General features: G+C 37.3%; 1 protein-coding gene across 2 annotated transcripts in view; it reads right to left on the reverse strand.

The window, feature by feature from the left end:
- Positions 1-977: 977 nt before the first annotated feature.
- Positions 978-27,092, reverse strand: part of LOC133225823 (coiled-coil domain-containing protein 170-like) — a 52,871-nt gene continuing 26,756 nt past the window's right edge. For both annotated transcript variants that reach the window (XM_061378671.1, XM_061378672.1), the window contains 8 exons: positions 25,522-25,666; positions 23,545-23,730; positions 16,259-16,576; positions 10,605-10,805; positions 8,670-8,843; positions 7,250-7,492; positions 6,167-6,403; positions 978-2,530 (listed from right to left, as the gene is read on the reverse strand). In XM_061378671.1, the coding sequence (XP_061234655.1) occupies positions 2,330-2,530; positions 6,167-6,403; positions 7,250-7,492; positions 8,670-8,843; positions 10,605-10,805; positions 16,259-16,576; positions 23,545-23,730; positions 25,522-25,666 (1,705 nt within the window). In that variant the 3' untranslated portion in view covers positions 978-2,329. The remainder of the gene's footprint in view (positions 2,531-6,166; positions 6,404-7,249; positions 7,493-8,669; positions 8,844-10,604; positions 10,806-16,258; positions 16,577-23,544; positions 23,731-25,521; positions 25,667-27,092) is intronic.

Below are 27,092 nucleotides of genomic sequence, written 5' to 3' on the forward strand. Positions count from 1 at the left end.
TGGGTTGAGGTTTTTTTTCCATCAGGAAAAAACTATGTTCAATGCTGCATGAAACAAACCTTAAAAAAAGATTGCAAGTCAGTGGGTCAAAAATCACTTGAGAGTTGTTCATGTCAAATTACTTCTTTATATTTTTGTTTATTTATTTGCTTTGGTTAAATGGACAAAGGTATCAGTACTCTTTCAAAAGTAAAGCAGATTCAGAGAACATTAATAGTGAGCCAGGAAGTCATATTCCTCAAAGAACATCATTAGAAACCCCTTATTCTACTCCCTGTTGTCTCTGTTGGCTTAACATGCAAAACAATAATTAAGCTTTGCTAGCTACCAACTTCATGTGAAAACCTGCTTCCTCTGAAATAATTTGGACAGCTTTGCCGGTGGCTTCTGCTGTGGAACTGGAACTTCACTGTTGGTGCAATGGCTGGTCATGGGCAGCAGGATACGGACTGACGAGCGCAGAAGATTTTAACTGTCCTCACAGACATTAAGAAATCACCTCACAATCACAAAATACAGCCAAATATGCAAACTTATTTTATGACTGGCACCTTCAGAGATTATTTCTTAAAGTTATGAATGTACTGTCTGGGTTTAGTGGACCTAATTTTGTAATGCAAGATATTTAACTTGCAAAATAAGGTAAAATATGCTTTTTATAGTATTTATTAATTTAGACCAACAAAATAGGTTTTCTTATTTAGTAATAACTCAAGCAGGAAAAAAGTGCCCATAGAGCCAGCAAAACACAAACTGAAACTACTTGTACTCTCATAAAGGATTAGAAAATTATTACATCCTTTTCTACCCTCTAAATTCCCAACCAACATACCATGCCTAAAAATATTTACATTTCAATCTTAACTTTGAAATTATGGTTCTTTCCTAAGTTTAAGTCTATATAATTTAATATTAGCTTTTTCCCTAAATTCCATTTATTAAATTTTATCCCAAAAGAACAACATTTCATTATAAAACAGGTAAGGAAATCTGTTTTAATCCAAGTGTCCACAGGAGCATAAGGATATACGATTTGCTATATCTCCTCAAATAACTTATTTTGCAAAAGCTTAGGTGTTTTTTGATTTTTCACTACCAAGTCACTGGGAAATGATTCTTCAGAAGTAAGTGAAATAAAAGCAACCTGTAATGCTTTGAATCCCTAGCCAAACACCAAAGTTATCACACTTACTTGAAAGTCTCATTTTTCTTAAAATAGTGTGCTCAGGTTTTGTGAGCTTGCTATCATTTGCTGAGATACTGTAGAAAGTCCACAAATGGTCAGACATAAATAGGCACATCTTTTTTACACATCCATACAAAATATATAATTGGAAGAGACAACTAAAACCACAGAGCCATGTTTGTGTGTGCTGTTAAAACAGATTTATTGTTCAAGTTTCTTTTTAAAAAAATCATTTATTTTAACAACACTCAGAAAGGGTGATAGACAAGAAGCTTTTATGATTAAGATTAGTTCTGGACACCTCATCATTGCTTTTCTGAAAATAAAGACTTTAGTAATTCTGCTATTTTCTGTAGCAGGTAAGCATTCTAAAATAACTTTTCATTAGCTCAGAAGAACTGCCACTCATTTGGAGTATGGATTAATGCCCAAGGAACACAGCAGCCAGAAAAAAACTTTTCAAGGCATCATGGGCAGGGACAACATGCTATTTTACCAAATGTATCTACACCAGGTGCATGACTGGGCTCTGTGAAAGACCCTTTGCTGAAAACACAGTTTTTTGTTTTGGCATGAGAGCAGACTAAGGAAACAACAGAATAAAAAGTTAAAAACAAAATACTCTTGCTCCAAAATGGTGATAGTCCCCTGTCTAGCTTCCAGCTAACTGTCTTGAAGCTGAAGTCCCTTATGAGTAAAAATGCAGAGACATCCCAGTTTGCAAAAGGAAAAGCAGCAGGACAACCCCCACTTCATTTCATTCCTGTGACTCAAAGATAAAGCACAAGGAATGTCACTGAAGCTGCCATTTATTAGCAAGCACTTCCCAAAACTAACCTCAAGTGTCCCATGCCTTCAATACCTACAATGAAACTGCAGGGCTATACTTGTTCACGTACTACCTATCATTTTTATAACTTCAGTATTATGCTGCCCAGGGATTTTCTGTTTGCTGTCTCTAGGCTGCTGGGTTTACTTGATCCATTCAACTAAGTCTCCCTATTGAAACACTAAAAATCAGCCCAAATTAGCGTCTGTAGCATAGGGAACAGAAGTAAATATCTGCTTTCTACAAATATCTAGCAGGTAGGGAGGCACAGAAGAAAAGTTTACTTTGTTCTGTCTCCTTACAAAATGTGTGTGTCAGTGAAGAAGCTGTATGTTTCTTTGGGAGTGTTCCTCTGGTGCCCTTGCCATTTCTTTGAGGCAGACACAGGGGAAGTAGTGGTGCTGATGAGAGTGAATCAACCCTTCGAGACGTGTAATGATTTCATAGTCAGGAAGAGCCAGGCTGGCAATGTTGAGGCCCAGCATCCGCGAGACCACCTCTCGAAAATCTGTCAGCTGCAAGATCAAACAGAAAGGAATTACTAAAACATTAAATACCAAGCAAAGGGGATGCCTAGAAGAACATATACATATATGCATAAATACAAACACAAGCATTTGTATTAGCAGGAACAGCAGGAATTATCAGGAATTACAGGAATTTCTGCTGTTGCTCAATACAGAGAGCTGAAGAGGGTGGAAACAGTCTTTTGGGACGTATATCAAGTAACAAAACACGTAAACAACTGAGGTGCTAACAGACAACTGGAAACTCCAGTGGGCACATCCCACAGCACAGGCTGAAGTGCTGCTTCTGACCTCAGGCTCCTGACCACAGCCCCTCACCATTCTCCTCCACTCTGCACTTTTTTGTGAAAACCACAACAGAAAGGAGGAAGTTAGAAGAAAGGTGGAGGTTTGGCACATCCTTTGGTCTGACTCTGACTTGGAATAAGGATGCAGCCAAATTCAAGATGCAGCCTGGGAAATGTTCATTTTTCTGCTGCTGAAAACATGTCATATGAAGGGTATTTGGCAAAGTAATTCAAGAAACCAGCTTTTTCTCCAGTTCCAAACGGACAGATACCCACAAGTAATAGTCATCGGACTCATTCAGCAACTAAATTAAAAGCTTAAGGTCAGATGAACATGAATGCTGATTTATTCTTTTCAATTCACAATATGGATCATAATAAATCAAACTTCAATGCCTCTTCAATGGACAATGACTTAATACCTCATATCATCAATACACAATTGGAAGAGGAAAATGTTCCTATTTGAGGAAATATGCTTGTCTTGCTGTCTATTTGAGTGTCAAGTTCCCCATTCCCCAACAACAAGAGAGGCTCAAAATGTCACAGAAGCATCAAAACCACCAAGAAGCCAGGCTAGAGCTCTGGTATGGCAGCACCCTCACTCCACCAATCATGCTGACAGTTAATGGCAAGGAGGAGATACATACACTCCTGAAAGGGAGATAAAAGTACTCCTAAAATATATGCTCAACCTCAAGAATACCATGCAGAACTCTAAGGCAGTTGCAACATCTGTGAGGCAATCCCCTGAAAACAAGGTCTCAGTTTCAAGATATTGACAAAGACTTTTTCAATCACAGTACAAACCCTGAGTAGCTATCATCAGTTCAGAAAAACATACTGAAACCCAGACAGGACAGAAGGATTTGAGAATTCAGGCCCAGCTATCTGGCTTACCAAAGCAGTGCGATGTCTTGGATGAACTGTTGGAACAATGTAACATCAGAAACCCCCAAGCTCCCATATATTCTCTTCAAAACGCAGTCAGGAGATCACTGATAAGGTAAGTACAATTTGGCAGAAGCTAAAGATTTTTTTAAACATCTGGATCACAGGCAGAATGAGCAGGCAGCAAAGCTGGATTTTTTTTCCATAGAGACTTATTGTTAAAAGATCAAGGCAGCCCTCTGCAAAGAACCAGTCTTTGGATGAATTAGAAGCCCACAAGACCTTTATACAGCAAATCTAACTGATCCCATGGGAGCACATTAGGGCCTGTGCTTTGCACCAAATTTCTTGCTCTAGTATCTGTTCAACTTAATTAGCAACTGTGAGCAAACCCAACTGCACTACAACCATGTATCATCAAATGCAGTCAAATTAAACTTGGTGCACTGACACAGTTCATTGATCTGAAAGGATTTTGCCAGAGGGAATAGATACAAATTAAGCCTACACACAATCATCTCACACTTTATTTTTGATGGGAAAAGCAGGTCATAGCTATGCTGAATAAACAATATACATGTTAAGAATTCAATCACTTTCATCAGCAAATAACCTAAACTGGAAAACACAAAGAGCCCTTAAAGAAATCCTTAAAATTGCTCATTTATTTCAATTTTAAATTCTGGATTATTTTTTCGCATTTTAATGGAATAACAGACAAAAATCTTTTCTAACTGTTATATTGTAGTATATAAAGTCCAGTACAGGCAACGCTGTGTTTCAGTGAAAATGCAGATAAAGAATTCACAACAAAGATAAATTCTTCCCCATAACCTGACAAAGACAGCCATCACTCCTGGATGCAAAAAATGCCCCACTAGCAGACATCAAGATGAATTTTAAAACTCCAAACAAAAGCAACAGACAATACACACTGCAAGATGCCTTTGCATGTCTCACATGGAGCAAAATGCTCCATGCATGATTAGACTCCTAAGTGTGGATATAGTACTGCAAGCACATAGAGTCATAGAATCACGGAATAATTAGGGTTGGAAAGGACCTTAAGATCATCTAGTTCCAACCTGCCTGCCATGGGCAGGGACACGTCACACTAAACCGTGTCACCCAAGGCTCTGTCTGACCTGACCTAGAACACTGACAGAGATGGAGCATTCACAACTTCCTTGGGCAACCAATGCCAGTGCCTCACCACAACAACTTTTTAAAATCTTGCACTAAAACATATAATATGTAAGAAAAAAATAGATGAAAAATGTATTTCAGCTTTAAAAACAATGCAGCATAGGTATTAAGAACACAACAGTTCTGTTGAAATACTAGAAGCTAATACAAATACCATCTAACTCTCTATATAAGACTTTCTTCAATAAAAGTTAATACTTCCCAAGATAGGCACAACTCGAAGCAAACGAGAAAAGTAATAAAAGATAAACATCAGTAAAGATTCAAAAACAGAGGTTTGCTGTGGCAGTAAGCACTCCATTTTCTTTGCACCTTCCATCCAGTGAGCAAAACTATATGAAGTAAAATTGGAAATTAATGCAATTTAAAGCATTAACCCAATACATTAGGAGGTGGAGCAGAAGCCAAAACCACACACTACATTTTGTTTTCATGCTGCACCTACAGGAAAACAGAAAGGGTCTCATTCCACTAGAAAGAAATAAAAAATAAGGGAGGGTGGGACTAGGAATGGAAGAAGTCTTTATAACAAAACCATTAAAACTCAACCAAAACATTAACATTGATATTCCAAGTGCTACTGAAAATAAGGACTTGAGTTAATTTCATATAAACAAAATATATTCAGATTTTAATCTGTAGTTGACTGTGGTGGTCATATACTGATGTTGCCAATCTCTGTGAACATCCTTTTGTCATAAGTCATTATATATGCTCTTTATCTAGGTCTATTAAAATGAATGCAGGTTATGCTGATAATTATTTATATCCAGAAATATGCAACAAGGATATATGAAATCAGGAAAGTTTTCTGTTCACCCCACAGACAGAGGAAATCCAGTATGAATATCTGTAAACTTACAGTTACTCTTGTAAAATTTCGATATATCCAACTATTTCCCCGCCATATATCCCTTCTAGCTATCTCTACTTTTTTGACTCTTCATGTATAGCTTCACTTTTCTGTTTTTTACTCTGTAGTATGATTTAATAATGCTTTGAACACAGGGGTTTTATTGATTTTATATGTCTGCTCAAGAATATTCACACTTGGCTGCTATTCACTACAGCCACCAGAGCTAACCATTAGTCCTAAAGCAGGCTGTCATTCTGGCTCATAAGTATGAGCTAAAAATTCCTTAACAAAAGTTTTCAGCACAGCTGGATAGCTGCTCCACCTATACCACCACATTCTTATATTCTATGACAGCTAGCACTTGTCAAATACTTACACACCTACCTGTCTCTCCCTTTTTGCTAGTTCTGCAAGGGCTGTTTTAAGCACCTTTGTCTCACTGGTAACCGCTTCTAAAATCTTTTTGTTTTTTTCTTTATCTTCAGTGGCTTTACGCTCCTTTAAAAGAAGTTCTGATTTGACAGAGGTGAGTTGTTTCTCAGCCTTTTCTTTCATTCTTTCCAATTTGCCTTGAGATTTATTGAGTTCTTCTATTGTTCTGTTCTGCTCCAGAGTTTTAATCTGCAGTAACATAAAGTACTGTCAAATTTGTCAAACTTTTCCACCTAACACAAGCATATAATAAAAACTTCAGGAGTAGTTATGAATAAGCCTTTTAATGTAGTTTCTTATGGGTTCTTGTTGAAATCACATGTATGTGTGTACTGAAAAGCTGTTAAAGGAGACCGGTCAATTTTAACTCAACAGATTTTCAATTCAAAGACAGTTAGTTCTCTGAAGGTTTTGTGAAAAGGGGTAACTAGACAGACAACAACCCACAGTGTGAGTTCACACTCTGCTAGTATGAAAAAGAGCTGCCAAATGTTTTGCTGGTAAAAATTGTTGGAACGTGCACCTAATTATCCATTTCATTCCATCAGCCACAATACACAAACTCACACAAAATCAATATTCCTTTCTTCCAGCAGTGGCAAGCTACCAATGATGGCAAATTATTTGTACTCACCTGAACACAGGAACAATGAAAATTTAGTACCTTGTTTTGTGCAGGAAAACCTCTTCCCCCTTCCCTCCATACCTATCAGAGTAGATCTTCTGTGAGCAATGTATGGGAAAATGTGGGATTATAGTCATATCAACAGGGAAGAAAGGGATGAATGTAATGTATTTTTCTTATGCAAGCCCAAAAATTGACATTGTGCTTTATAGATTCTACTTAGTATAACAAGACAAATTGCGAAATAACAAAAAATATTAAAAATATTAATATTTAATATTGTATTTGCTTTCTCCACCTACATGGATTTGAGCAGTGTTCCATGAACAAATTTACTTTAAATGAGTTCCAGCTGTATCCAACTGGAATAGAAAAATGAATTGAAGCACAAAAGTAATCTTTTAACTCACCTTAAGTTCATTGGTTTCAGAGAGCTTGGCTTTGAGATCAGTGTTTGCTTCCCTTGCCAGATCAAGCTGCTTCTGTAACTTCTCTATCATCTTATGTAACTTTCTGACAGTGATATTGGCCTCATCCCTCTCTACAGCTAAGGCTGTCCTTACTTGCTTCTCCTCTTCCAACTGGGTTATTTTCTGCCGCAGAAGGTTCATGTGCAGCTCTTTGCTTTCAAGTTTTTCTTTCTGAGTCTTCAACTAATTTTCCAAACGCAAGGATATTTGAAAAGATAGATGTGAAAGACAATGGTACTACACAGATCACTTTGTAAATTTAATCCCTTTCTTGTACATTTAACTTGAACTCCTATTCCTCTCTTGAAAACTCTGTAAAGCAGTATAAACACATATACAAAACTTGATAGCTTTTATACTACCAATTCATTATGCATCTCCATCCCTCAGTTTGTGCACTACCCTTTAGAATGAATTTAGGAACTGCATCCTATTCGAACATTGTACATCATTTATAACATCTGAGATGGCCTGAAGTATAGGATGCTGTAAGAGAGACTGATTAAGGAAATAGTGGTTTCAGTGGTGCCAGTTTAAGATATTTCCATCTTTAATCACTTAATTAATGCTAGTGTGCAAGAAGGAGAATCAACATACAGAAATAGAAAATCTCTAATCTATTGCTGTCATCCACTGCTGGATACTACACAAGGTCCAGCAGCTTAATTTTGTAATTACAGTGCTCAGGGAGCTACCCATTTTCAAAAAAGCCTGAGCTGAGCTGTTGGGCTTACCCTAGAACTTCTGAGGAGTATTAACATACATACTATACTCCCTTCTAAAGAGGCAGTTGCATCCAGAGAAAACACAGTGTTGTTTTAAACCTTAAACAGACCTAATTCTAAGCTCTAAAACAATCTGATAAGCCTAAAACCTGAAGATTTCACTTTTTCATGACAGAGGGGTATCTGTGACCCTAAAGGGGCACAGTCTTGTTGAAAATGTTGACATTCCTGGTGAAGTACAACCTACCAGTTTTTAGAGAAGTTTGTGTAAGATGCCCCCCTTCCCAGATAATCCTTTTAGATTTCAATGTCAGTGGTAGTTGTTTAAAGAAATATATTATCTGTATTAAAAAGTAGACATATATATACATGTGAACATGAGTAAATTCATACATTTATATAAGTTGTGAAAAAGAGTATTATGTATTTAACTGACTTGTGGTTTTAGTTGGTTTAATATCCTCTCTGCACATTTTGCAAATGTTTTGGTTTTTTTTAATGTAATGGACATCTGTGAAATTCCTTGTACATACATGAAGCTCCAATCTGCTTCCTCTAGCAAGCCACCATAAAAAAATAACCGTAACAATGCTTATCTTTGAAACAAACAGTAATAACATGCCTTTTTTGCTTACCTTCCTTCTTAGGCTATATGCCATAGTCTTGTTTTCAATCACTGCATCACCTTCCAGTTTCACTAACTGTTCTACCCGGGCTAGAATTGCATCCACATTCATATCAAATCCAACTTCTGCTGCTAGGCTATCCAGCTTCATCTTCTCATTAAGTTGTTCCAGAAATTTCAGGTACTAAGATAAGATGTGGAAAAGCGGGTAAAAGAATAACTTCATTAAAAGTCCTGAAGTACAGTTTAAAAGCAATTCCCCTTACACCAGCAACCAACTATAGCTAAGTCTACTATCCACAAGAAATAGGATGCTGAAATGGTATGTTTATAGTACACACCCCTGACACAACTGCAAATTCTCCATTTTTCCTTTTTTAGTCAACAATTATTTTGTTCATAAATCCCTGGACCTACTGTATTTATCTTGTTAACAGGACCAGATTCTTTTTTTTTCCTCCTCTGCAGTAAGAGCACTAGGTATGTGTGTCTGCTTTTGGTTCCACTTCCTGTCTGTGGCTCTGCTGCTGTACATGGCTATTGGCAGGGAGAAGTTTTTAAGGACAGGTACAACCTAACCAGTTGCAAGTGTTGACTGCTCACTGCTGTGAGCATTAAAACAGATAAAACTGGCACCAGGGATGCCATGGGTGAGATACAGTGGAGTCTGAGGAGACACAGGAATGTCAACATGGTCAGTCTTTTGCCCTTCTTTGGAACATCAAGTTTTAAAGGTAACAGTTAATGGTTTACAAATTGCTTTAGAGATTATTTTAATTGCATCTCCATTTGGTTTACTGATGTGAACACATACAGATATAAAATACTATTTAATCTGTTTTTTTCCTTATTTTGTCCTGCTCTATTAGCTCTTTAAAAATTATATTAGTTCCCTGGTCTCAATTAGCCTCTTTTGCAAAACCCAAAGCTGTTTTTCTCACTAAGAATTACATTTGCCTTTGTTTTCTCCTACTTCTGTTACAGCCCATAATCAAAAAAAAACAACACTACAAACCATTTCCATAATTGTTGCTAGAGCCCAAGACAAAAAAAAACATAGCAAGAACCTCTTTCTGTTTCATTATGCTTCTGGTTCAAAAAGTTAAAAACAGCATCAGAATAAGAAAGCACTGAGGTTGTTCATTAACAGAAAAAAAAAAAAAATCACAACAAAAAATTCTCTATTGCAGCAAAATCTAGTGAGAAATTAGGAAGCCAGGACCACACTTTCTGTACAGAGGAAGCAGAGGGGAAGGAACTGCTCCATTTTCTGTTTTGCTTCCGATGCTTCATTCATAAAATTAATTGTATTATAGACAAATGCAAAACAGGCAGCACCAAATTATTGGTTCTTTGCAAATTCAACTTTCTAAACATTGATCTTGGCCTGGTAACATGCTACAACTTTGTCTTTCTTCGCTATATAGGATTGCTGGTTTAGCTTTCCAGGTACTATGTCATTTTCACAGTCATTTCACACCACTTGGTATGTGGATATGTTACAGGCTAACAGTGTGTTCATTCTTACAGTTAGCAAAAAAAGTCCTGGTAGTCTTAACAGTCTAAGGATATAAAAGAATCAAGGATTGAAATACTTTGAAAGACTGCAGGCCAGATGATATATTAGACGAAACTGAGACGTCAGAAAAAGCTTTGAGATCAGAGGAACTTTGCAGGACCTCTGATATCTTTACAGAAACTTCTTTTAATCCAGTTGGGATTTTTTTCACATTAAGTGAACTTTGAACTCAGAAGCTTAGCTACTTTTCTAACTAAAACTGTTGGTTAAAAAACAGATATTATACACACTACATGATGCCTGACTTTGCTAATTCATATTACTTGCAGTACTTCGAGTAATATTCCTGCAGATCAATGTAATGCAATTAGCTGTGTCTCTGTCTTTAGTGACTTCTGTGCCAAAGAAAATAATGCATGCAACTACTTTTTGTTTCTCAAGCTTCAAGCCATCCTGCATCAGATCTACAGAGAGTAATTCCTCTTCCAAGTGTTTCAGTTGATCCTGGAAAGTCTCAGAACGTTTTTCAGCTTTCCGGCTCCGCTCCGTAGCTTCTTGGTACAATCTGGTCTGATTTTCCAGAGCTTCAGTCAATTTAGCTATTTGGGTTTCAAGCTGAGACACCACCTAGGGAGTAAGCAAACCAACAAAATATATGCAGCTAGGTGAGTATGGAAAGATTAGAAAGATATGAAAGATGCATCTTTAAATTATTAAAAAGAGGGTAAAATACCTGTCTTTAAAATACAAGCATTTAAAATGCAAGCTTTTAAATCTGCTGTAACAGCAAGGATAAAATGGCAGAAGTGATAACATGTGAGACACCCAAAAGTGAACCTCAAAAAACATATTTAAGATGAGCCAACTGACTAAAAGGGTCTAATACCCATAAAAAGATAATACAAGCTAATTTATACACAAACTTTCCAGAGATGCTAGCAAAACAGACACACCTGGCAGTCAACTAACACTCTTCAAAATAAGCCAATACAATCACTAGTCTATCTAGGAGCTGAGTGGAAAAAACAGTTAAGTGGTTTAGAAAATATATGCAGTATGTAGGTAGGCTGTAGATGTGGACAACTAAGTCTCAGAGGAGTCATTAACTGTTAAAGGATGCTTAACTGAAAGGTTTTGCCAGAAAAAAAAACCACATTAATATTCATTTCTGTAATCTAGCCAGAGCCCAAGGCTAAAGGATAAAATCCCACAACACAAAACTAGATTCACAGCTAGTGTCTGAAAACACTTCTAGCTCTACACTGTTAACTTTGCAACACCTACACATAATGCCGTGGTTTTTAAATCGTAAACTATTTCTAAATTAAATGCTTGAAAGCATATGATTAGTGGCAAATACTGAAAGACAATTATATCAAAAAGTTGCTTGCTTCCTTCCTTCTTTCCCCTTTCTCCTTTTCTTACTGTCACATAATTTTTTGGTTATGCAATTAATTATGTTGCATTTGTAACTCAGTGTTCAAACACTCATCTCCATGTAGGCTCTTCATTTTACACATCTGTTTGCCTCCTGTTAATAAAATAAACAGCAAGCATACAAAACTGCCATTAATTTTAATGGCAAAAAAACGTTTCCCACTTAGACTGCAATTAAATATAAACAATAGTTTGCACCCAGCCCGCCTAAGAAACCACTGAGAGATTACTGCTGCTCACACAGTGGTAGAAACACTGAACAATAACAATGTTGCAAGAACACACATATTTTATGTTTTTCTGCATCATACATCTCTCAGCAGGGGAGAAAAAAAAAAAAGACATAAAAAACCTTCAGTAACCCACAAGTCTTGTGCTGCTGCCAGGGAACCCAGAGGCCCTTTTACCAGGCTGCAAAGCAGCTCTGGGAACAGCCCAGCCGCATGGGTCTTTGACAGGCTTAAAGATCCATAAGCATGAGAACGTGAGGCATCCTACCACAGGAGGTGAGACCACAAAACCACCAGACTGTCAGTTTATCTTCCAGAGCATCCTGGAATATCCTTGATCCTTGGCTAAGGGACAATCAACAGCTTATGGATTTCCTAAAACAAAGTTGCACCGTTATTACCCATCCATACCTGTACTCAAAGACTTGCAAAGGCTGCATTTTCGGTCTTGCAGTACTCACCCCCACGATATTCTGTGCCTATGACTTGTGCAGTTTGATCAGCCAGCCTGCAAACAAACACTGCCTGCTTTTTGTTTTAATATGGCTAGCAGATGAACTAACACCTTTTATTTCTTGTATTATAAGAAGCTGCAAATGCTCCTTTCCAGAGGCAGGTCCTCCCTTCAACACTACCCTGCTGCAACTAAATAACCCTCTCTAAAATCTTGCTGACCTTTTTCTCATAATAAGCTTTTAGTAGTATAGCCTAGTCGATTTTGCATTTAGAGTCTGTATATCGATATGCAATGGCAAAACCTGATAAAATTAAGGCAATATACAATCAGCTGCAGGTAGTTAAGAGAAACACTTTAAGCCATATGAATTTTAGTTGCTGCCACAGATCTGCAACAAAACTTCTCAGACAGAAAGGACCTGAACCTGACTGTCATAACCAGGACCATGCTGTGTATGAACTGAGAACATTTGCTTGCCTTGGACTCCAGGTGCCTGTGAATCCCTCCAGTATGTTTCAAATGATAAATGACCAACGTACCCAAGAGCTGTCCAAACATATTCCAATGATACACGTCTTACAATAACTGCTGAAAAGACCATTAGGACACTGATTCAAAGCATTTACTCAACCCTGAAGTAGAATACCTATCACTGGATATTGTCAGAGTATATGTGATTTATTCTTTTAATATTCACGCTAAGGGCTAGTGTACAGACTACAACTAACTCAAATGCCCTTCAGATACCAAAATCATTATTATTAGCAGACATAATCTTCAAGAGCATTTCAGATTTGAAATATTAATTTTTCACAGCTCATTCTGACAGGTGCATGTGCAGAGGTGAACCAGACATATCTGCCCAGGCCTGGATGTAAAGATGAGCATTTTGTCAGTTCATCTAGTATACGGTCCTCTGCACAAAATTCCCAGAGGAGATGAAATGATGATTTAAAAATTATAAACCAAAACCTGTTTAGAGAATACATCAAAACACTCGGAGAGGATTCTCTTTCTCCCATACTCTTGCATTGTCTTTTCCAGATCCCACAGATCTAGATTGCAAAGGCAAGCTGTGTGCAGAATGTGCTGACAGAAACCATACAATCTTTACTCAGGGAAGGAAAAGACCTAAGGCAGACAGCTGCTGGATTCATAACCCTAGCTGTCCTGGTGTTGATGCTGGATTTCAACCACAAAGGGACTGTTTTGAAACAAGCTGGCTTGGGCACCAGCAATACTACAGGCTAATTAACCCTGCCAAGACGTTTTTCGACTCACTTGTGTATGTCTTTTACTTAAGGTTGCTCAGTTTTCTGAAATGTCTATCTAAGAAAGAAATCCTATCTGAAGACGATCTTTTTCTAGACTGACTGATAGTAAACCATACATATCCTAACACTGATGTTGCAACCAAATCCGGGGGGGGGGGGGGAACCCAGAGATGCAATAGGAATCTGATTTACAAATATATACTAGCATGTATATTCCTTACAAATAGTACCTTAGAAAATGTTGATGTAGGTTTGTGTTTTTTTAGTTCTGATTAGCAGAAGGGAAATTAGGTCAATGTAAAACAGCTTTTTGATGACAAAGTCTATGCTCTACTAGAAACAGATTCACAGATGTGTAATACCAGCATTTTAGTTTAGATATTTCAAAGCCCCTAATCTTAATACAGAAACTCTTATGAGAATAGATGCTAACACTGCTTTAGTAACAAAATTCCCTTTGGAGCCATGCAAATATTTTTCCAAATGGGAGAGAGCAGTAAAAGATTAAAGCTTCATCACTTAACATACTTAGCAAATTCAGTGATCAACAAAGTTTCACCATTCAGCTTCAATGAACAAAATCATCAAACAATATTAAGTTTAAAGCTAACATTTATCATTCAGGAAACTGAGATACGATTTTTTATTGGTTTTTTTTAAGGAAGAATTAGTATTTTGGGTTAGCATTGCTAGAAGCATAGCAGGCAATTGCTGTATTTGCTAGCAGAGGCAGAATGCTATGCTAGAAATACCTGACATAGCTCCTCTATTATATAAAAATAAATCAACAAAGGGTGGCAACTGTTAGACCAGCATCTTTGTTCCAAAGCACAGATTTAAGCAGCAGCAGATTGTAGTTGATAATTGCCATCTTAGTAATAAAGACATTCTTTTAGCACATATATTTAATTTTGATAGCACTATACTGAAAACTAAGTCTATCTTCATCCTCAGACACATACACTCACACCCAAAAAAACCTATTATTTTCCATTGCAAAACTTAACAGGTCTTTCAGTGGAAGGGGAAGCAGGTTATAGCAAATAAATGAATTTTAATATGGCTATGGAGGAATACCTGGTTTTCTGAACACCAGTTTCTTTACCTCTAAAATAAGAATAATCACAGCTGTTTAGAAAAGGATCCATTGATCAGGGTATGTTTTACAGTAGCTCTCTCACAGAATACAACTTTCTAAATCAATGCTATTACTTGGAGAACCAGACATGTTCTCAAGCAGCTGAGAAAGTCCATAACTGCAACAAAATAAAGACCAAGTTTAAATCCTCCCAATACTACCAGTCTGCAGGATGGGCAACCCGGAATATAAAGCTAATATTAAGGAACAAAATCAGGAACAATAAGAACTGAACTAAGTACCACACAGTATGCATGTACTGCAGTATATCCATAAAAAGACTAACAGCTGCTCAATGTGGTATGCAAACAGACTTAGCTGCAACTGAATCTTACAAAAGCAGCAGGTCACCTGAAAGTGTTTCCAGAAGCAAAACCTTTTTAGTCAATTGCTACTTAAATTTCCCCTTCTCAGCACTCCTCAGCAGTCTTTAACATCTTAACAGAGTGTACTATATGCCAAAACACCAAACAGTACAAACACAAATGCACATAAAATTCTTATTAGATTTAAATTTGACAGCATTTTGCTTATGTAAACAACAGTCCCTGACATATAGCAAAACCCTATGTAAAGAGCTTCCGTATTAAAAAGTTCCTGCCACACTTCTACTTCAGTGGATCTCTTTCAAACATCAAGAAATTTCACAAAGCTTGCTTTCATTGAAATGTGGCATACTGACTCTTAAACTAAGGTATAGGGGAGCTGGTCTGCATTCTTTAATAAAATATCAAATTGCACAGGGATATTTTCAAGAGTTATTTCCACTCTTGGACAGAAAACAAAAACATTTGCTAACATAAAAAACTATCACATCAGTAGGAGATGCTAGAATCTTAAAATCTGTTAAGGAGACAGAAATTGTTTTTCGGTTACTCAGTGAAAACAACTTTTGATTTAGTGAGTGACTTTTAATTGTATAATAGGGTTTCCTGACAAAATTAATATATACCCATTTGAGAAAGTGTAGTGCAGTGTCAGAATTCTGACATTGGTCAGACTGCATTTTGTCCTGCCTTCCTCGTGAGCTGTATGTTCTCTACCTGTATACACAAACGCATCTTTGCAAAGACTACAAGCCCAAATGCCTAGAGCCAAAGCATTAGAATACCCACCTGCCTTCTTTTTGCCTTTCTCCTGTATGGTTAACAGCTATGGTTTCAACAATGTTTAATTATAAGTGTAAAAGTACTTTTTTCTTTTTAGGTGCAGGTTTTAAGGATTGAAGGGAAAGGAGATGCCTGGGGCAACTCATCAATTATGTCCAATTTGAGAAACAAGTCGGTTCTTGAAGTCACTATTGTGTCTCTTCTTGTTAGCAGTATCTATTATTCATCTCATTTCATTTCTGACCCCTTTCTACCTAATAAAACATAGATGTTTTTCACCTGTTATCTCAAATCAACGAACAGCAAAAATTAAAGATTTCTGTATTTCAAAAACCTGCACTGAAGGAACCAACATTTGAACAGATTAATAAAATAAAATAGGATCCAAACAGAATAAATACACATGTTGGATGAGTCCAGCAGTTGCTAACTTACTATTTCTTTGCTCTCCTCTTTGCAATTTATTTCTTGGATCCTCTCCAAAATGGACTTCTCTGAAGGTTTAACTGTTGCAGATCCACTACTGAGTAAGGTAGCAATTTGCTCTTTGAAAGACATTAAAGAGCTCTGAGCAGTCCTGGCCTCTTCTCTGCTGCTCTTCAAGATTCCATTCAGCTCATTAGAAGATTTCTTCAGATTGTGCAATTCCCACTTTGAGGCATCTAAGGCTTTCTGGTTAGCAGTCAGTTTATCTTGGAGGTTTCTGATCTCCTTCTCCAAACTCTGTCTCCCTGTTATAGCACTGTCAAGATCCTAAAATACATGAAAGGTTAAACCAGTGTTTTAAAATTTGTTATAACCCCCTGCACAAAAGCAGGGAATAACTCAGAAGCAGGTACTGTAGACAGAGAAATTTGGACCCATGCTGGTCATATGGGTCAGCATCAGGGCTTCATAGGAGAACTCCCACTGAAAGCCCAATGCCTACTGTAATCACATTATAGACTAACCCCTTGCTGTGGCCTGCAAGAATGAATACATAAGTAAAATTTTCAGGTAAACACAAAAGTTTTTATTGTAAAACTACTACTATCTTATTTTTTCATTCAGATAATATGACTTAGAAAACAAATGGTGAACAAGATGTAATGCAAATAAAGAACAACAACTCAGAAGGGGTAAGATAGGATAGGATAGGATAGGATAGGATAGGATAGGATAGGATAGGATAGGATAGGATAGGATAGGATAGGACTGGATTTTTCAGTTGGAATGGGCCTACAATGATCACCTAGTCCAACTGCCTGACCAATTCATAGCTGACCAAAAGAACACAAATGAACTTGCTGACTATAGTATTAACAGAAGAATTAGAGCTGATCTCAGAGATTAGTTTACCGGAATGTGACAAAAAATCCTGAGATTATTTATACACAGAAATGGAGACTGAGAGGCCAAACAAAAAAACAATCATGATGTTAAAGACAGCATAAAAGAGGGTGTAAGTGCTCAAACATCAATTTCACCTCAAAGAAGATATCCTTAAATTGTGAAACACTTGGAAAAACTTTCAAAAACAGAATTATTCAGAGCTACGTCATCTCCTGAAGAAAGCAAAATCCCTATTATCATAAGGTTGAATTTGCCTGAGTTGAATAGAAGAAAGTCAGTGAAGAGCTACGTGTTGTCCTACAGAGCCTACAACATCCCCCATCAGCTGGTCAGCTAGACTGTCAGCGTGCAGAAGCACAACTGGGGAAGGACTAATGGGATGGTGTCTCTTGTAAGTTGGTGGTTTTTTTAAGTCAGTCTCTTGCATTTCAGAAATAATACACTCAAAGGCAATATGGTCCTCAGCAGGAAAACACCTGACACCCATGATCCTCTTTTCCTAAACTCAGAGGTTTTAAAACCTTCTGATGAATCAAGACTCCATTTGGAAAGAAAAAAAAATAGCCAGCACATATATATCTACATCAGTTGCATATGAAATGTTGACCAAACAGGGCAGAGCAGAAAGACAGAATTGTGTACCCTAGCACATGACACAAAAGCAAATGATGGTAGAAAAGTTAAAGAAAAATAACTCATGTAAACATAAAAAAAAAATCTCTCATTCAGTCAACTCGTGAACTTCTTTCCTTTCCCCACAAACCCAATAATAAGAGTGCTTACACATTCATACGCAAGAATAAAATTTGCAGTGAAAGCAACTAATACTACAGCAAAGACTGTCTTCATTCCTCAGGCTATTACCTGATTGCTAGGAACAAATGGGAAAGAATATTACCTCACACAAGACACAAAATTATGCCAGAGGAGCTCATATTTATAAAGAGAGATTGAATTTCTCTGAAAGCTGCAGTTGTTTAGCAGTGGCTCAGTAAGTGGATTGGTAAGAAATGAGGTTGAGTACACTGGAGTTAAAGAATTGTTCCCAGGGCAACTGTGAATATGGTGACCAACTGGCGATCTCTCAGGGTCTACATGTGCTTGCTGTGTGGCATAGCGAGGGATTTGTATTGATGGCATACGTGGCAATCAAGTAGTAAATCTGGGAGTATTCATGTAGGTCAACAGTGAGGGTGGACAAAAAAGGAGTTTGGGTGGTACACTTGGAAATGAAATATAAATATACGATACTAAAAATACTAGATTTTTAAAATAGCTTGAAAAAGGCAAACATGCAAACACATAAGTGAAAATGAACCAAAACAAACCCTGCCATTTAGGAAATTATTTGTTACTAACCCTTTCTAAAGTAATTGCAGAACTCTTTTGGAAACAAATTTTGGCATGATTCCTCGCCATTTTCTCCTTTTTAATTCTAAACAGCTCCTATTAATAGCAATTTCCCACCTGTGCTCAGAATTACATTATGGTAATTACAGCAAAGAATAAAGAGTCATTTATTTCAATTACAGTTTTCAGCAGTGTGTACTTTTCCTTTCAAAAAGGCAGTGCAAAAGTAGTTGCAAGTACCAGGGAGTTTACCTAATTATACAACGTTGTTTCAAATTATGAACATCTGCAAACAAACACAGTTGGATCAAAAGAGCTAGACCCCCATCACTGAACAGTTTCCAGAAATGTAGAGACTGTGACATGTAAAGATGGTGTCCCAACAAAAAGCAAACCCCTAAGAGTTTAAGTGATCAGTGCAGGCAAATAAACAACTTCCACCACAGAAGACTGAGAGGGTGAAACCATGACAGTGCATGTTTTCTCCTTGATTCTTCAACATTTATGGCAAAAGTCCCATGGCTCTGAATTATATGAAGGTTTTGGTATGCATCTTGTACAATCACCTGCTGGCACCCTACCTGCTCTAGACTAGAGAAGATGTAAAAGTAACCAGAACATTACACAGGGTGTTGGCAAGGCCTCCTTCATGAGAAATTATGTGTTCAATATTAGGTCAGCTGTGTTAACAGAAAATGTGTTTAAGCTGTAACAGGTGAGGAAAATTACTTCTGTCTTTTAAGCACAGAGGAGTCTTTAATAAGGGATGGCTGAGAGCTGTATTTAACACTGCAAAACAAAATGACAGAGATGACCACATTAAATAGGCAAGCAAATGAAAGAGACAAAAAAAGAAGTGATAAGATCTTTTATATAATAATACATACAATCATAGAATAGTTTGGGTTGGAAGGGACATTAAAGATCACCTAGTTGCAACCGCCTTGCCATGGGCAGGGACATCTTCTGATAGACCAGGTTGCTCAAAGCCCCATCCAGCCTGGCCTTGAACACTGACAGGGATGGGGTATCCACAGCTTCTCTTGGGCAAACTGTTCCAGTGTCTCACCATCCTCATAGGGAATAATTTTTTCCTAATATCTAACCTAAATCCGCTTTCTTTTAGGTTAAAGCCATTCCCTCTTATCCCATACCTACATGCCCTTGTAAAAAGTTCCTCTCCAGATTTCTTGTAGACCTCCTTTAGGTACTAGGAGGCAGCTCTAAGGTTTCCCTGGAGCCTTCTCCAGGCTGATCAACCCCAGCTCTCTCAGCCTGCCTCCATAGCAGAGGTGCTCCACCCCTCTCATCATTTGTGGCCCTCCTCTGCACTCTCTCCAGCAGGTCTAGGTCCCACTTATGTTGGGGGCCTGAGCTGGATGCAGTACTCCAGGTGGGGTCTCATGAGAGCAGAGTAGAAGTGGAAAATCACCTCCCTTGACTTGCTGGACATGCTTCTTTCAATGCAGCCCAGGATACAGTTGGCTTTCTGGGCTGCAAGTGCATATGCTGGGTCATGTTGAGCTTCTCCTCAACCAGAAATAGTGTGTCTGTTCAGCACTAGAGAAGTGATTGTCCTCCTGTGCTCAGTACTGGTGAGGCTGCACCTCAAATACTATGTTGTTTTGGGCCCCTCACAACAAGAACTGGGGTGCTGGAAAACGTCCAAAGAAGAGTAATTAAGTCATGAAAGGTCTTGAGCACAAGTCTTATGAGGAGTAGCTGGGGAAACTGGGTTGTTTAGCCTGGAGAAAAGGAAGCTCAGGAGAGACTTTATCACTCACTGCCACTACCTGAACGGAGGTTGTAGTGAGGTGGGAGTCAGTCTCCCAAGTAACAAGCAATAAAAAAAGGAAATGGCCTCAAGTTGCACCTCAAAAGGTTTAGACTGGCTATGAGTTAGGAATACTAGAAAGAAACTTGGCTAGAGCAAATAAATACAATGTTTTTTAAGGACCTGCTTTCTCAAAGGTGGCAGGGAACGTTGTGGTGACTGAGGCTTGCTGAAGACTGCCAGAACAGTGTGATGGCCTCTACACACTTAAAGAATGCTTTAATTCTGTAATTATGATTATCATAGTAATCACTGTCTGGACATGCAGAAAGAAAGAACAGGTATTCTGATTCTCAGCCTAGAAAACTGAGCTGCATTCAAAGTTATTTTATATCAAATGCAAATTTGATATCCAGTACTGCCAGAATAAAGGCATGCAAAATATTTGCAGAATTCCAGAAGCAAGCTCTTGCAATAATTGGTCAGAAAGCTGAGACATTTAGATTTCTAACAGAAAATATATTACAATGAAACAGCTTGGTGGCTTGCTTTTGATATTTATATTAGTTTTGAGACTGCATTGGTTTCTGTTCTTTGCTGTTCATTACTGTGATGCAGTGAGGCTGAGAGGGGAACAGGTGAGACTATCATTCACTTGTCAATGTTCTTCAAATGAAAACCAGCTAACTGCAACAAATACTCAAGCATCAAACACACTAAAGGACACTGTGAATTACCCTCACTTACTAATCCTAAAACATAACCGATTGGCTTTCATTTTCTTCATCGAGAATTTCAGAATCTACAATCTGTTTAAGAGACCTTTAGACAGCTGCCTTCACCTTAGACATAAAGAAAGGCATGTGGTCAAGAAAGAGAGTTCACAGAAATCCCAAGTAGCAGGAGTGAAGAGCTACCTGGCCAGAAAAATATGATTCAGAGGTAGCAGGGAACAGTGTGGTGACCGAGGCTTGCTGGAGAAGGCTGACAGAATGGTGTGATGGCCTCTATACTTATGAAAAATTTTGAGAGAAAACTGGGGAAACAGGCTGCCATCTCAATCTGTAATACAGAAGATAGCCAACAGGTTTGTCCCTGGAAGCTTCAGGCAAGAGTCACTTGTACTCGGTCTGTGCTGGGTAAACTCTGCTACAGGCAATTCTATTAATTAAAGCCCAGAAAACAGTCCAGAAACACACTTCTGCATCTGTTTCTTCTGGTACAGGAATAGTACAGATCTCTGCTTTTTACCTTTACAGATGAACATGTCACAACAGTTCATGTGCTAAAACTGTGCAGCGAAGTATACGACAAAGTCAAACCGACTTTATCCCACTGATGCCATTCCTGTAACGTAATAATAAATCCAACAGGGTAACAGGGGATGCCTGTTTAATTCCTCTGTGGAATTAAAGCATTTTCTGTTTTTTTTTTACTTACTTTTACAATACTGAATTTCTTAATATGCTTCTATGAATACAAAATCTTCACAAGAGATTTACTCAGTATCTGTAAATTTAAGTAGCTGAAACAGCAACAGAGAAATCTACAGCCTCTAGATAGGCACTGATGGCACACACTTCATTTGAAAGGCAGTACTAATAATTTAGTATGACATTTCTGTAAAATGGTGTTAAACAAATTATGTATTTGGCATATGCACATGATAGGAAATTATTTTTCATAAGACTAGCTCAACTTTGGAAATGTTTTGGCAGTCAGAGCTAACTTGCAAAACAAGTCACAGTTGAAGCTCTCGTCTTGGTTTAAAACATCTCCTTGATTCCAGCTTACTTAGTGAGCAAAATACTCTCTGTTCTTACTCACACACCTGTGTCTGAAGTGAAGTATGAGAAGAAAATGTTCTCAAAAATGACTTGTTTAACTTTTTGGTGCAGGTTCTCACTTACTCCCCACTGAATCTGAGAAATTTTTGCACAGCTTGGTAAGAAGTATTTTCAGCAGTAAGTAAAATTTATGACCCTTGTGGTACTTAACATTTATCTTCTCCACAACAAATTCGTTCTTCTCCAGAGCACACTCTCAGCTGTTCCTCATTTCCTAAGTATTTTGCCTACAACCAAATCAGAACACTGCATCCCAAGTGTATGGTGGTGGTGGTCTGTTCAGGAAAAAAGTAATGCCAGGGGTGGGGAGAATGTTGCATTACATTTGAAAACTTATTTGCACAAGGTTGCCTTTATGTTAAAAAATTCTACAGTCAGTCACACACAACTCAGCTACATATTTGGCAGTCTACGTTTCTCATTTTCTTAAAGTTCTGGCCATTAGATTTAACTCCCCTGGCTCTAGTACCTGTGGGAAATTTTCATTATGTTTTTATTAAACTGCTCATTTCCCATAGCTATCACCCAAAGTAAAAAGTTACAAGGAAAACTGCAACAGAACTTTATTCATCCATCCTCTGCAGTATACAAAACTCCTTAATGACTAGCATTTCTGGAGCAATTAAATCCTTAAATCATATCCTTTTCCTTTCCAAATCATATCTAGGTGAATTTGCTGAATACTTGACTTACAACTTAACTTAGAATTCTAATTTCAGCATCATTCCTGCTGCACAGATTTCCTTTATGGATTCCCCACAGAAAAACTGTGCTTATCTGCAACAGCCATGCTACTGCCTGCAACATTTTGAGTACAAGCCAACTGAGTATTTACAGTTCTGAAATACAACTTCATAATAATGAAAAGATAATCTAGGGTTTCTGGAAGTCAAGACACTTTACTTCCAGTTGCTTAAGAGGAAGAATAAAATTGTGTCCTGTCAATTCCTTTCAATTTGTCATTAGAATTTTTTAGAGAGACTGAATAAAAGAATCCACAGAAAACCTGAAATATCACATAAATATATTTAAAAGAGCATTTTTTCATTTTTCCATGTTCATGACTCAGATATACTCACTCATTAACTCTATAAACATGTGTTTATTTACATGTTTGTGCAAGCACAGAAAAGGTTACAGTAATATGAAAGAAGCAAAACTAGAAATTTGCCAGCATCGTTGGATGACATCAAATCTACAACAGATCTATTTTACACAATGTTATTGCTTAATCTCCATATATTTTGAAGCTTTAAAAAAGCTGAGAATAACTGTTGAAAAATGTCCTTTTTAGGGAAGACCATAATCACCAGAAGTCTCTCAGAAGCTTTTTCTCTCATGCAACCCTTACTGAAAATCAATTTGAAATTTTGAGAAAACATTTGAAAACCAAACATACACATCATGCAATTATGTACCTTACTAAGTTTTTCCATGTTTTGATAGCATCCTGCTGCTTTTTTATGTTCCTTAGCCACTTCTGAAGCAAGCCTCATGATAGTTTCTCTATTAGCTTTGGACTCTATCTCATGGATGTTGATAGCTTCTTGAAGAGCAGCAACCTGGTCTTTTAGGGTCAGATTTTCCTTACATATTTCAGAGACCTAGGGAAATAATTCAAATATTAGTAAGTTTTTTAAAGCACCTAAAGCTACATATATTCATCACAGTACACATGCTTCTCATCATATCAAAAAATCCATGGTGTTATTGGTGACCCCTAGGTCAGATTTATAATTGCACTCTATTATTCCTTTCTAAAAAGTGTAGAAAGACATTTAAAAAGAAAAATATATTTCCACCAGAAACCCACAACTTAGTGTAATGTAGTTCAGACTTACTCCCACACAACCTGCATAATCTATTAAACAGGTGGAAAGTTACTGTCATTACATATCTGCACTTGACATGAAGCAGATCAGAAAATGAAAACAGATCATGTAGCTAACTTCATGTGAAAAGCAGACAGTTTCAGTTTGGATTGTTAAGATTTATGCCTCTCATTTGGAATGATGAAATGAAAGCTGCATTTTATGCTTGGAACTTTTTAGGCATGGGGAGATTTGAGTTAGTAACACCTATCTCATAAGCATATTCAAGGACAGGGCCAAATACATGGTGGGTTGCTGTTCTAAGCAGCCGACCCCTTGGAAAAAAGTCAATTCCAGGAGGATTATAGGTCTGTTTTCATACATTACACTATTTCTAAGTGGAATAAATGAATGTGGGCACTTCAGAGAGTGCATAAAGTAAAAAATGCACCCTGACTCCTACTGGCAAGATGTTTGTTAAGACTAAGATCAATTCAGTCTTAAACAAAACCATGATGTGGAAAAAATAGAAGTGCCACAACCCCAAACAAACGAGTGGCTATGGTTTCCTAATGCACAGAGTTTTCAGCACAAATTAGATTTCCCAACTAGATTTATTACTATATTGTTAAAATAAGACATCAACATATACTTTTATCTTTTAAACTCCAGTTATTTCCTTAACTTGAAGGACGTAAGAGTTACAGCTTACAAACATTTTGGCTTCTAATGACAACTAGCCAAGTTTTATTAGAGCATCTAATACGATTTCAATGTGCCTGTAATATTATAAGGGCAAGTACTCAAAGAAATAGCTATGATATGTACTTAGAAAATCTTAGTATATTAAGGAATTCCTTATAGACAGAACTCTTATAATAATATTAATATAATGAAACAGAATTTCCCAAAATACCTAGTATGCTCTCAAATGCAGAAAAATAGGGACAGCAAAGACTAGCAGAATATGAGGGGGGAAAAAAGCATAAAATTGGGATAAATTGCCCTTCAGAAACATTGATAAATGTTAAAAGAGCATACAAATAATTTTCCATTCCTTTCTGGAAGCTTAGCTTTTGGAACTTCAGAAGTATTCTGAAGCTAGATAAATAATAAAGTTTTATGATTAAGTCTCAAAAACACCACACAGTAATTTACAGCTTTTTGTTACAGGTCACAGTTAAGATTGTTTTAGGGTATGCCATTTCAGATGTTTCCATTTATGGTATGTTGGCTTGAGACAAGTGTTAAGATCTAGTGGTGGAGTTTGCACATCACCTAGAGACTCTCAGTGTTAATGTTTTCAGGAAAGCTTTCAAACAAGTATCTAACCAGGGCTGTACTTGGGAACCACAGGCTGAGAAAATATTTATACAAATAAGAGCAGACTTAGTTCATTGAGCTCTATTAGTGTTCAGCACCTTTGAAAATCAGCTCAATGTGAAAAAAAGATCTGTCTTAAAGATAGCATTGCCTGCAGATCATTATTTAATACAAAGATTCCTGTCTTCACTTTATTTCTTTGACAACCAAATATTCTTCTATTATATTGATATCCCGAAACCCTTGTCTACACATAATCACCCTTGACATTAAATGTTCCTGTGGTTTCTCTTTTTCTTTGATGTCTGTGTCCAACAATCCAGAAAGCTCTGTAAGAAGCTCTTCATACTTTCTGCTGATTTTAGAAGCTTGAGTCATGCTTTCTTCACACGCTTTCAAATATTTACTGGACAGAAGAAAAAAAAAATACAGACATCAGTATAAATGTTCTCTGAAACAAAATTCTAGTCAAAAGACATTATCCCAGGTTTATTGCTAGCTTCTGCATACTACAAAAAGAATTTTAAAAGTTGAGTATAATTCTCTATATCTGTTATTTAAAGACATAAAACTTTATTTGTTACTTTATGTGCAAACATTTCTTCGTTTTGGATTTTGATTAACATTTTAAAGAATATTCTGTGATCCCAACCTAATTCTCAGCACAGGATTCCAATAAATCACAAGAACCAGGAGACATCAATAAAAGTGCTTTCAATATATTAGAAATTAGGGCTACGAGTGAAAGCTTAGGAAAAAGTAGGGGAGAAAAGAGTGATCAAATTATAATAAAAACATGCTAACAGCACTTCTCATCCCCTCTCTAAAGAAGCTGATAGTGCTGATCAACAAACTCTGGGGAAGAAGAAGCCCCTCTAAATACACTAATGGAATTGTTGGACATCCAGAGTACCTGCAAAGGGAAGTTTACCACCAGAAGCAGAGATGGGAGAGACTGTTTCACTGTACATACAAACTTTTGCAGCATAACACTGCCCATGAAAGGGATGGATCAAAACAGAAAATATCAAGGGACTATGACAAAAGTATGAAGAAGAAGCAGTTCTTTGTCATCAATTTCATCACTTTTTAAATGGTGCCTATCATGGGGATACACATCCCACATGAAATAATGTTATCATCCTTAACTGCAAGTATCAGGTTATAGAGGCTCTGTAAGAAGGAACAACCAAATAACAGAGCAGTCAGTTTAACTCATTGGCAAAACATGGTTACATCCCTCCTGTTACCAAAGACAAGCCCAGCAAACAAGCATTACCATAGTCTGCATGAGTAGCAAACATATAAATTAAAATCTTGTTCATGATGCTAAAACACTGAGCATCACTTCAAGCTGCACCAGGAGAGGTTTAGACTGGATATCAGGAAAAATTTCTTCACTGAAAAGGTAATCAGGCATGGGAACAGGCTGCCCAGGGAAGTGGTGAGATCACTATCCCTGGAAGCATTCAAACACCACACAGATGAGACCCTCAGTAACATGGTTTAGTGGTGGACTTGGTAATCCTGGGGTAAAGGTTGGATTTATGATCTTAAAGGTCTTTTCCAATATAGTTGACTCTATGATTCTCTGATTCTGAAAAACTACAGAGAAACACATTAATAAAAAAGGCTAAACAAAGCTCAAAGTGACTATTAGGATAATCCAGATATCAACTCCAATACCTCTGAGATAATACGCATGAGAGAGGTAATCAGTGGTAGAGTGCAAGAGACAAAACTACTGAGCTTCTAGTTGAGAAACAAGGTACTTTCTACAGCAAGTTCTTCACAAAGAGTTGACCACTAAAATAAAAAGAGATGTGAGATAT

This window comes from Neopsephotus bourkii, unplaced genomic scaffold (genome assembly GCF_033783945.1).
Source record: "Neopsephotus bourkii isolate Nb327-2 ecotype Australia unplaced genomic scaffold, CSIRO-AGI_Nbou_v1 NB_1767, whole genome shotgun sequence".
NCBI classification, from domain to species: Eukaryota; Metazoa; Chordata; class Aves; order Psittaciformes; family Psittacidae; genus Neopsephotus; species Neopsephotus bourkii.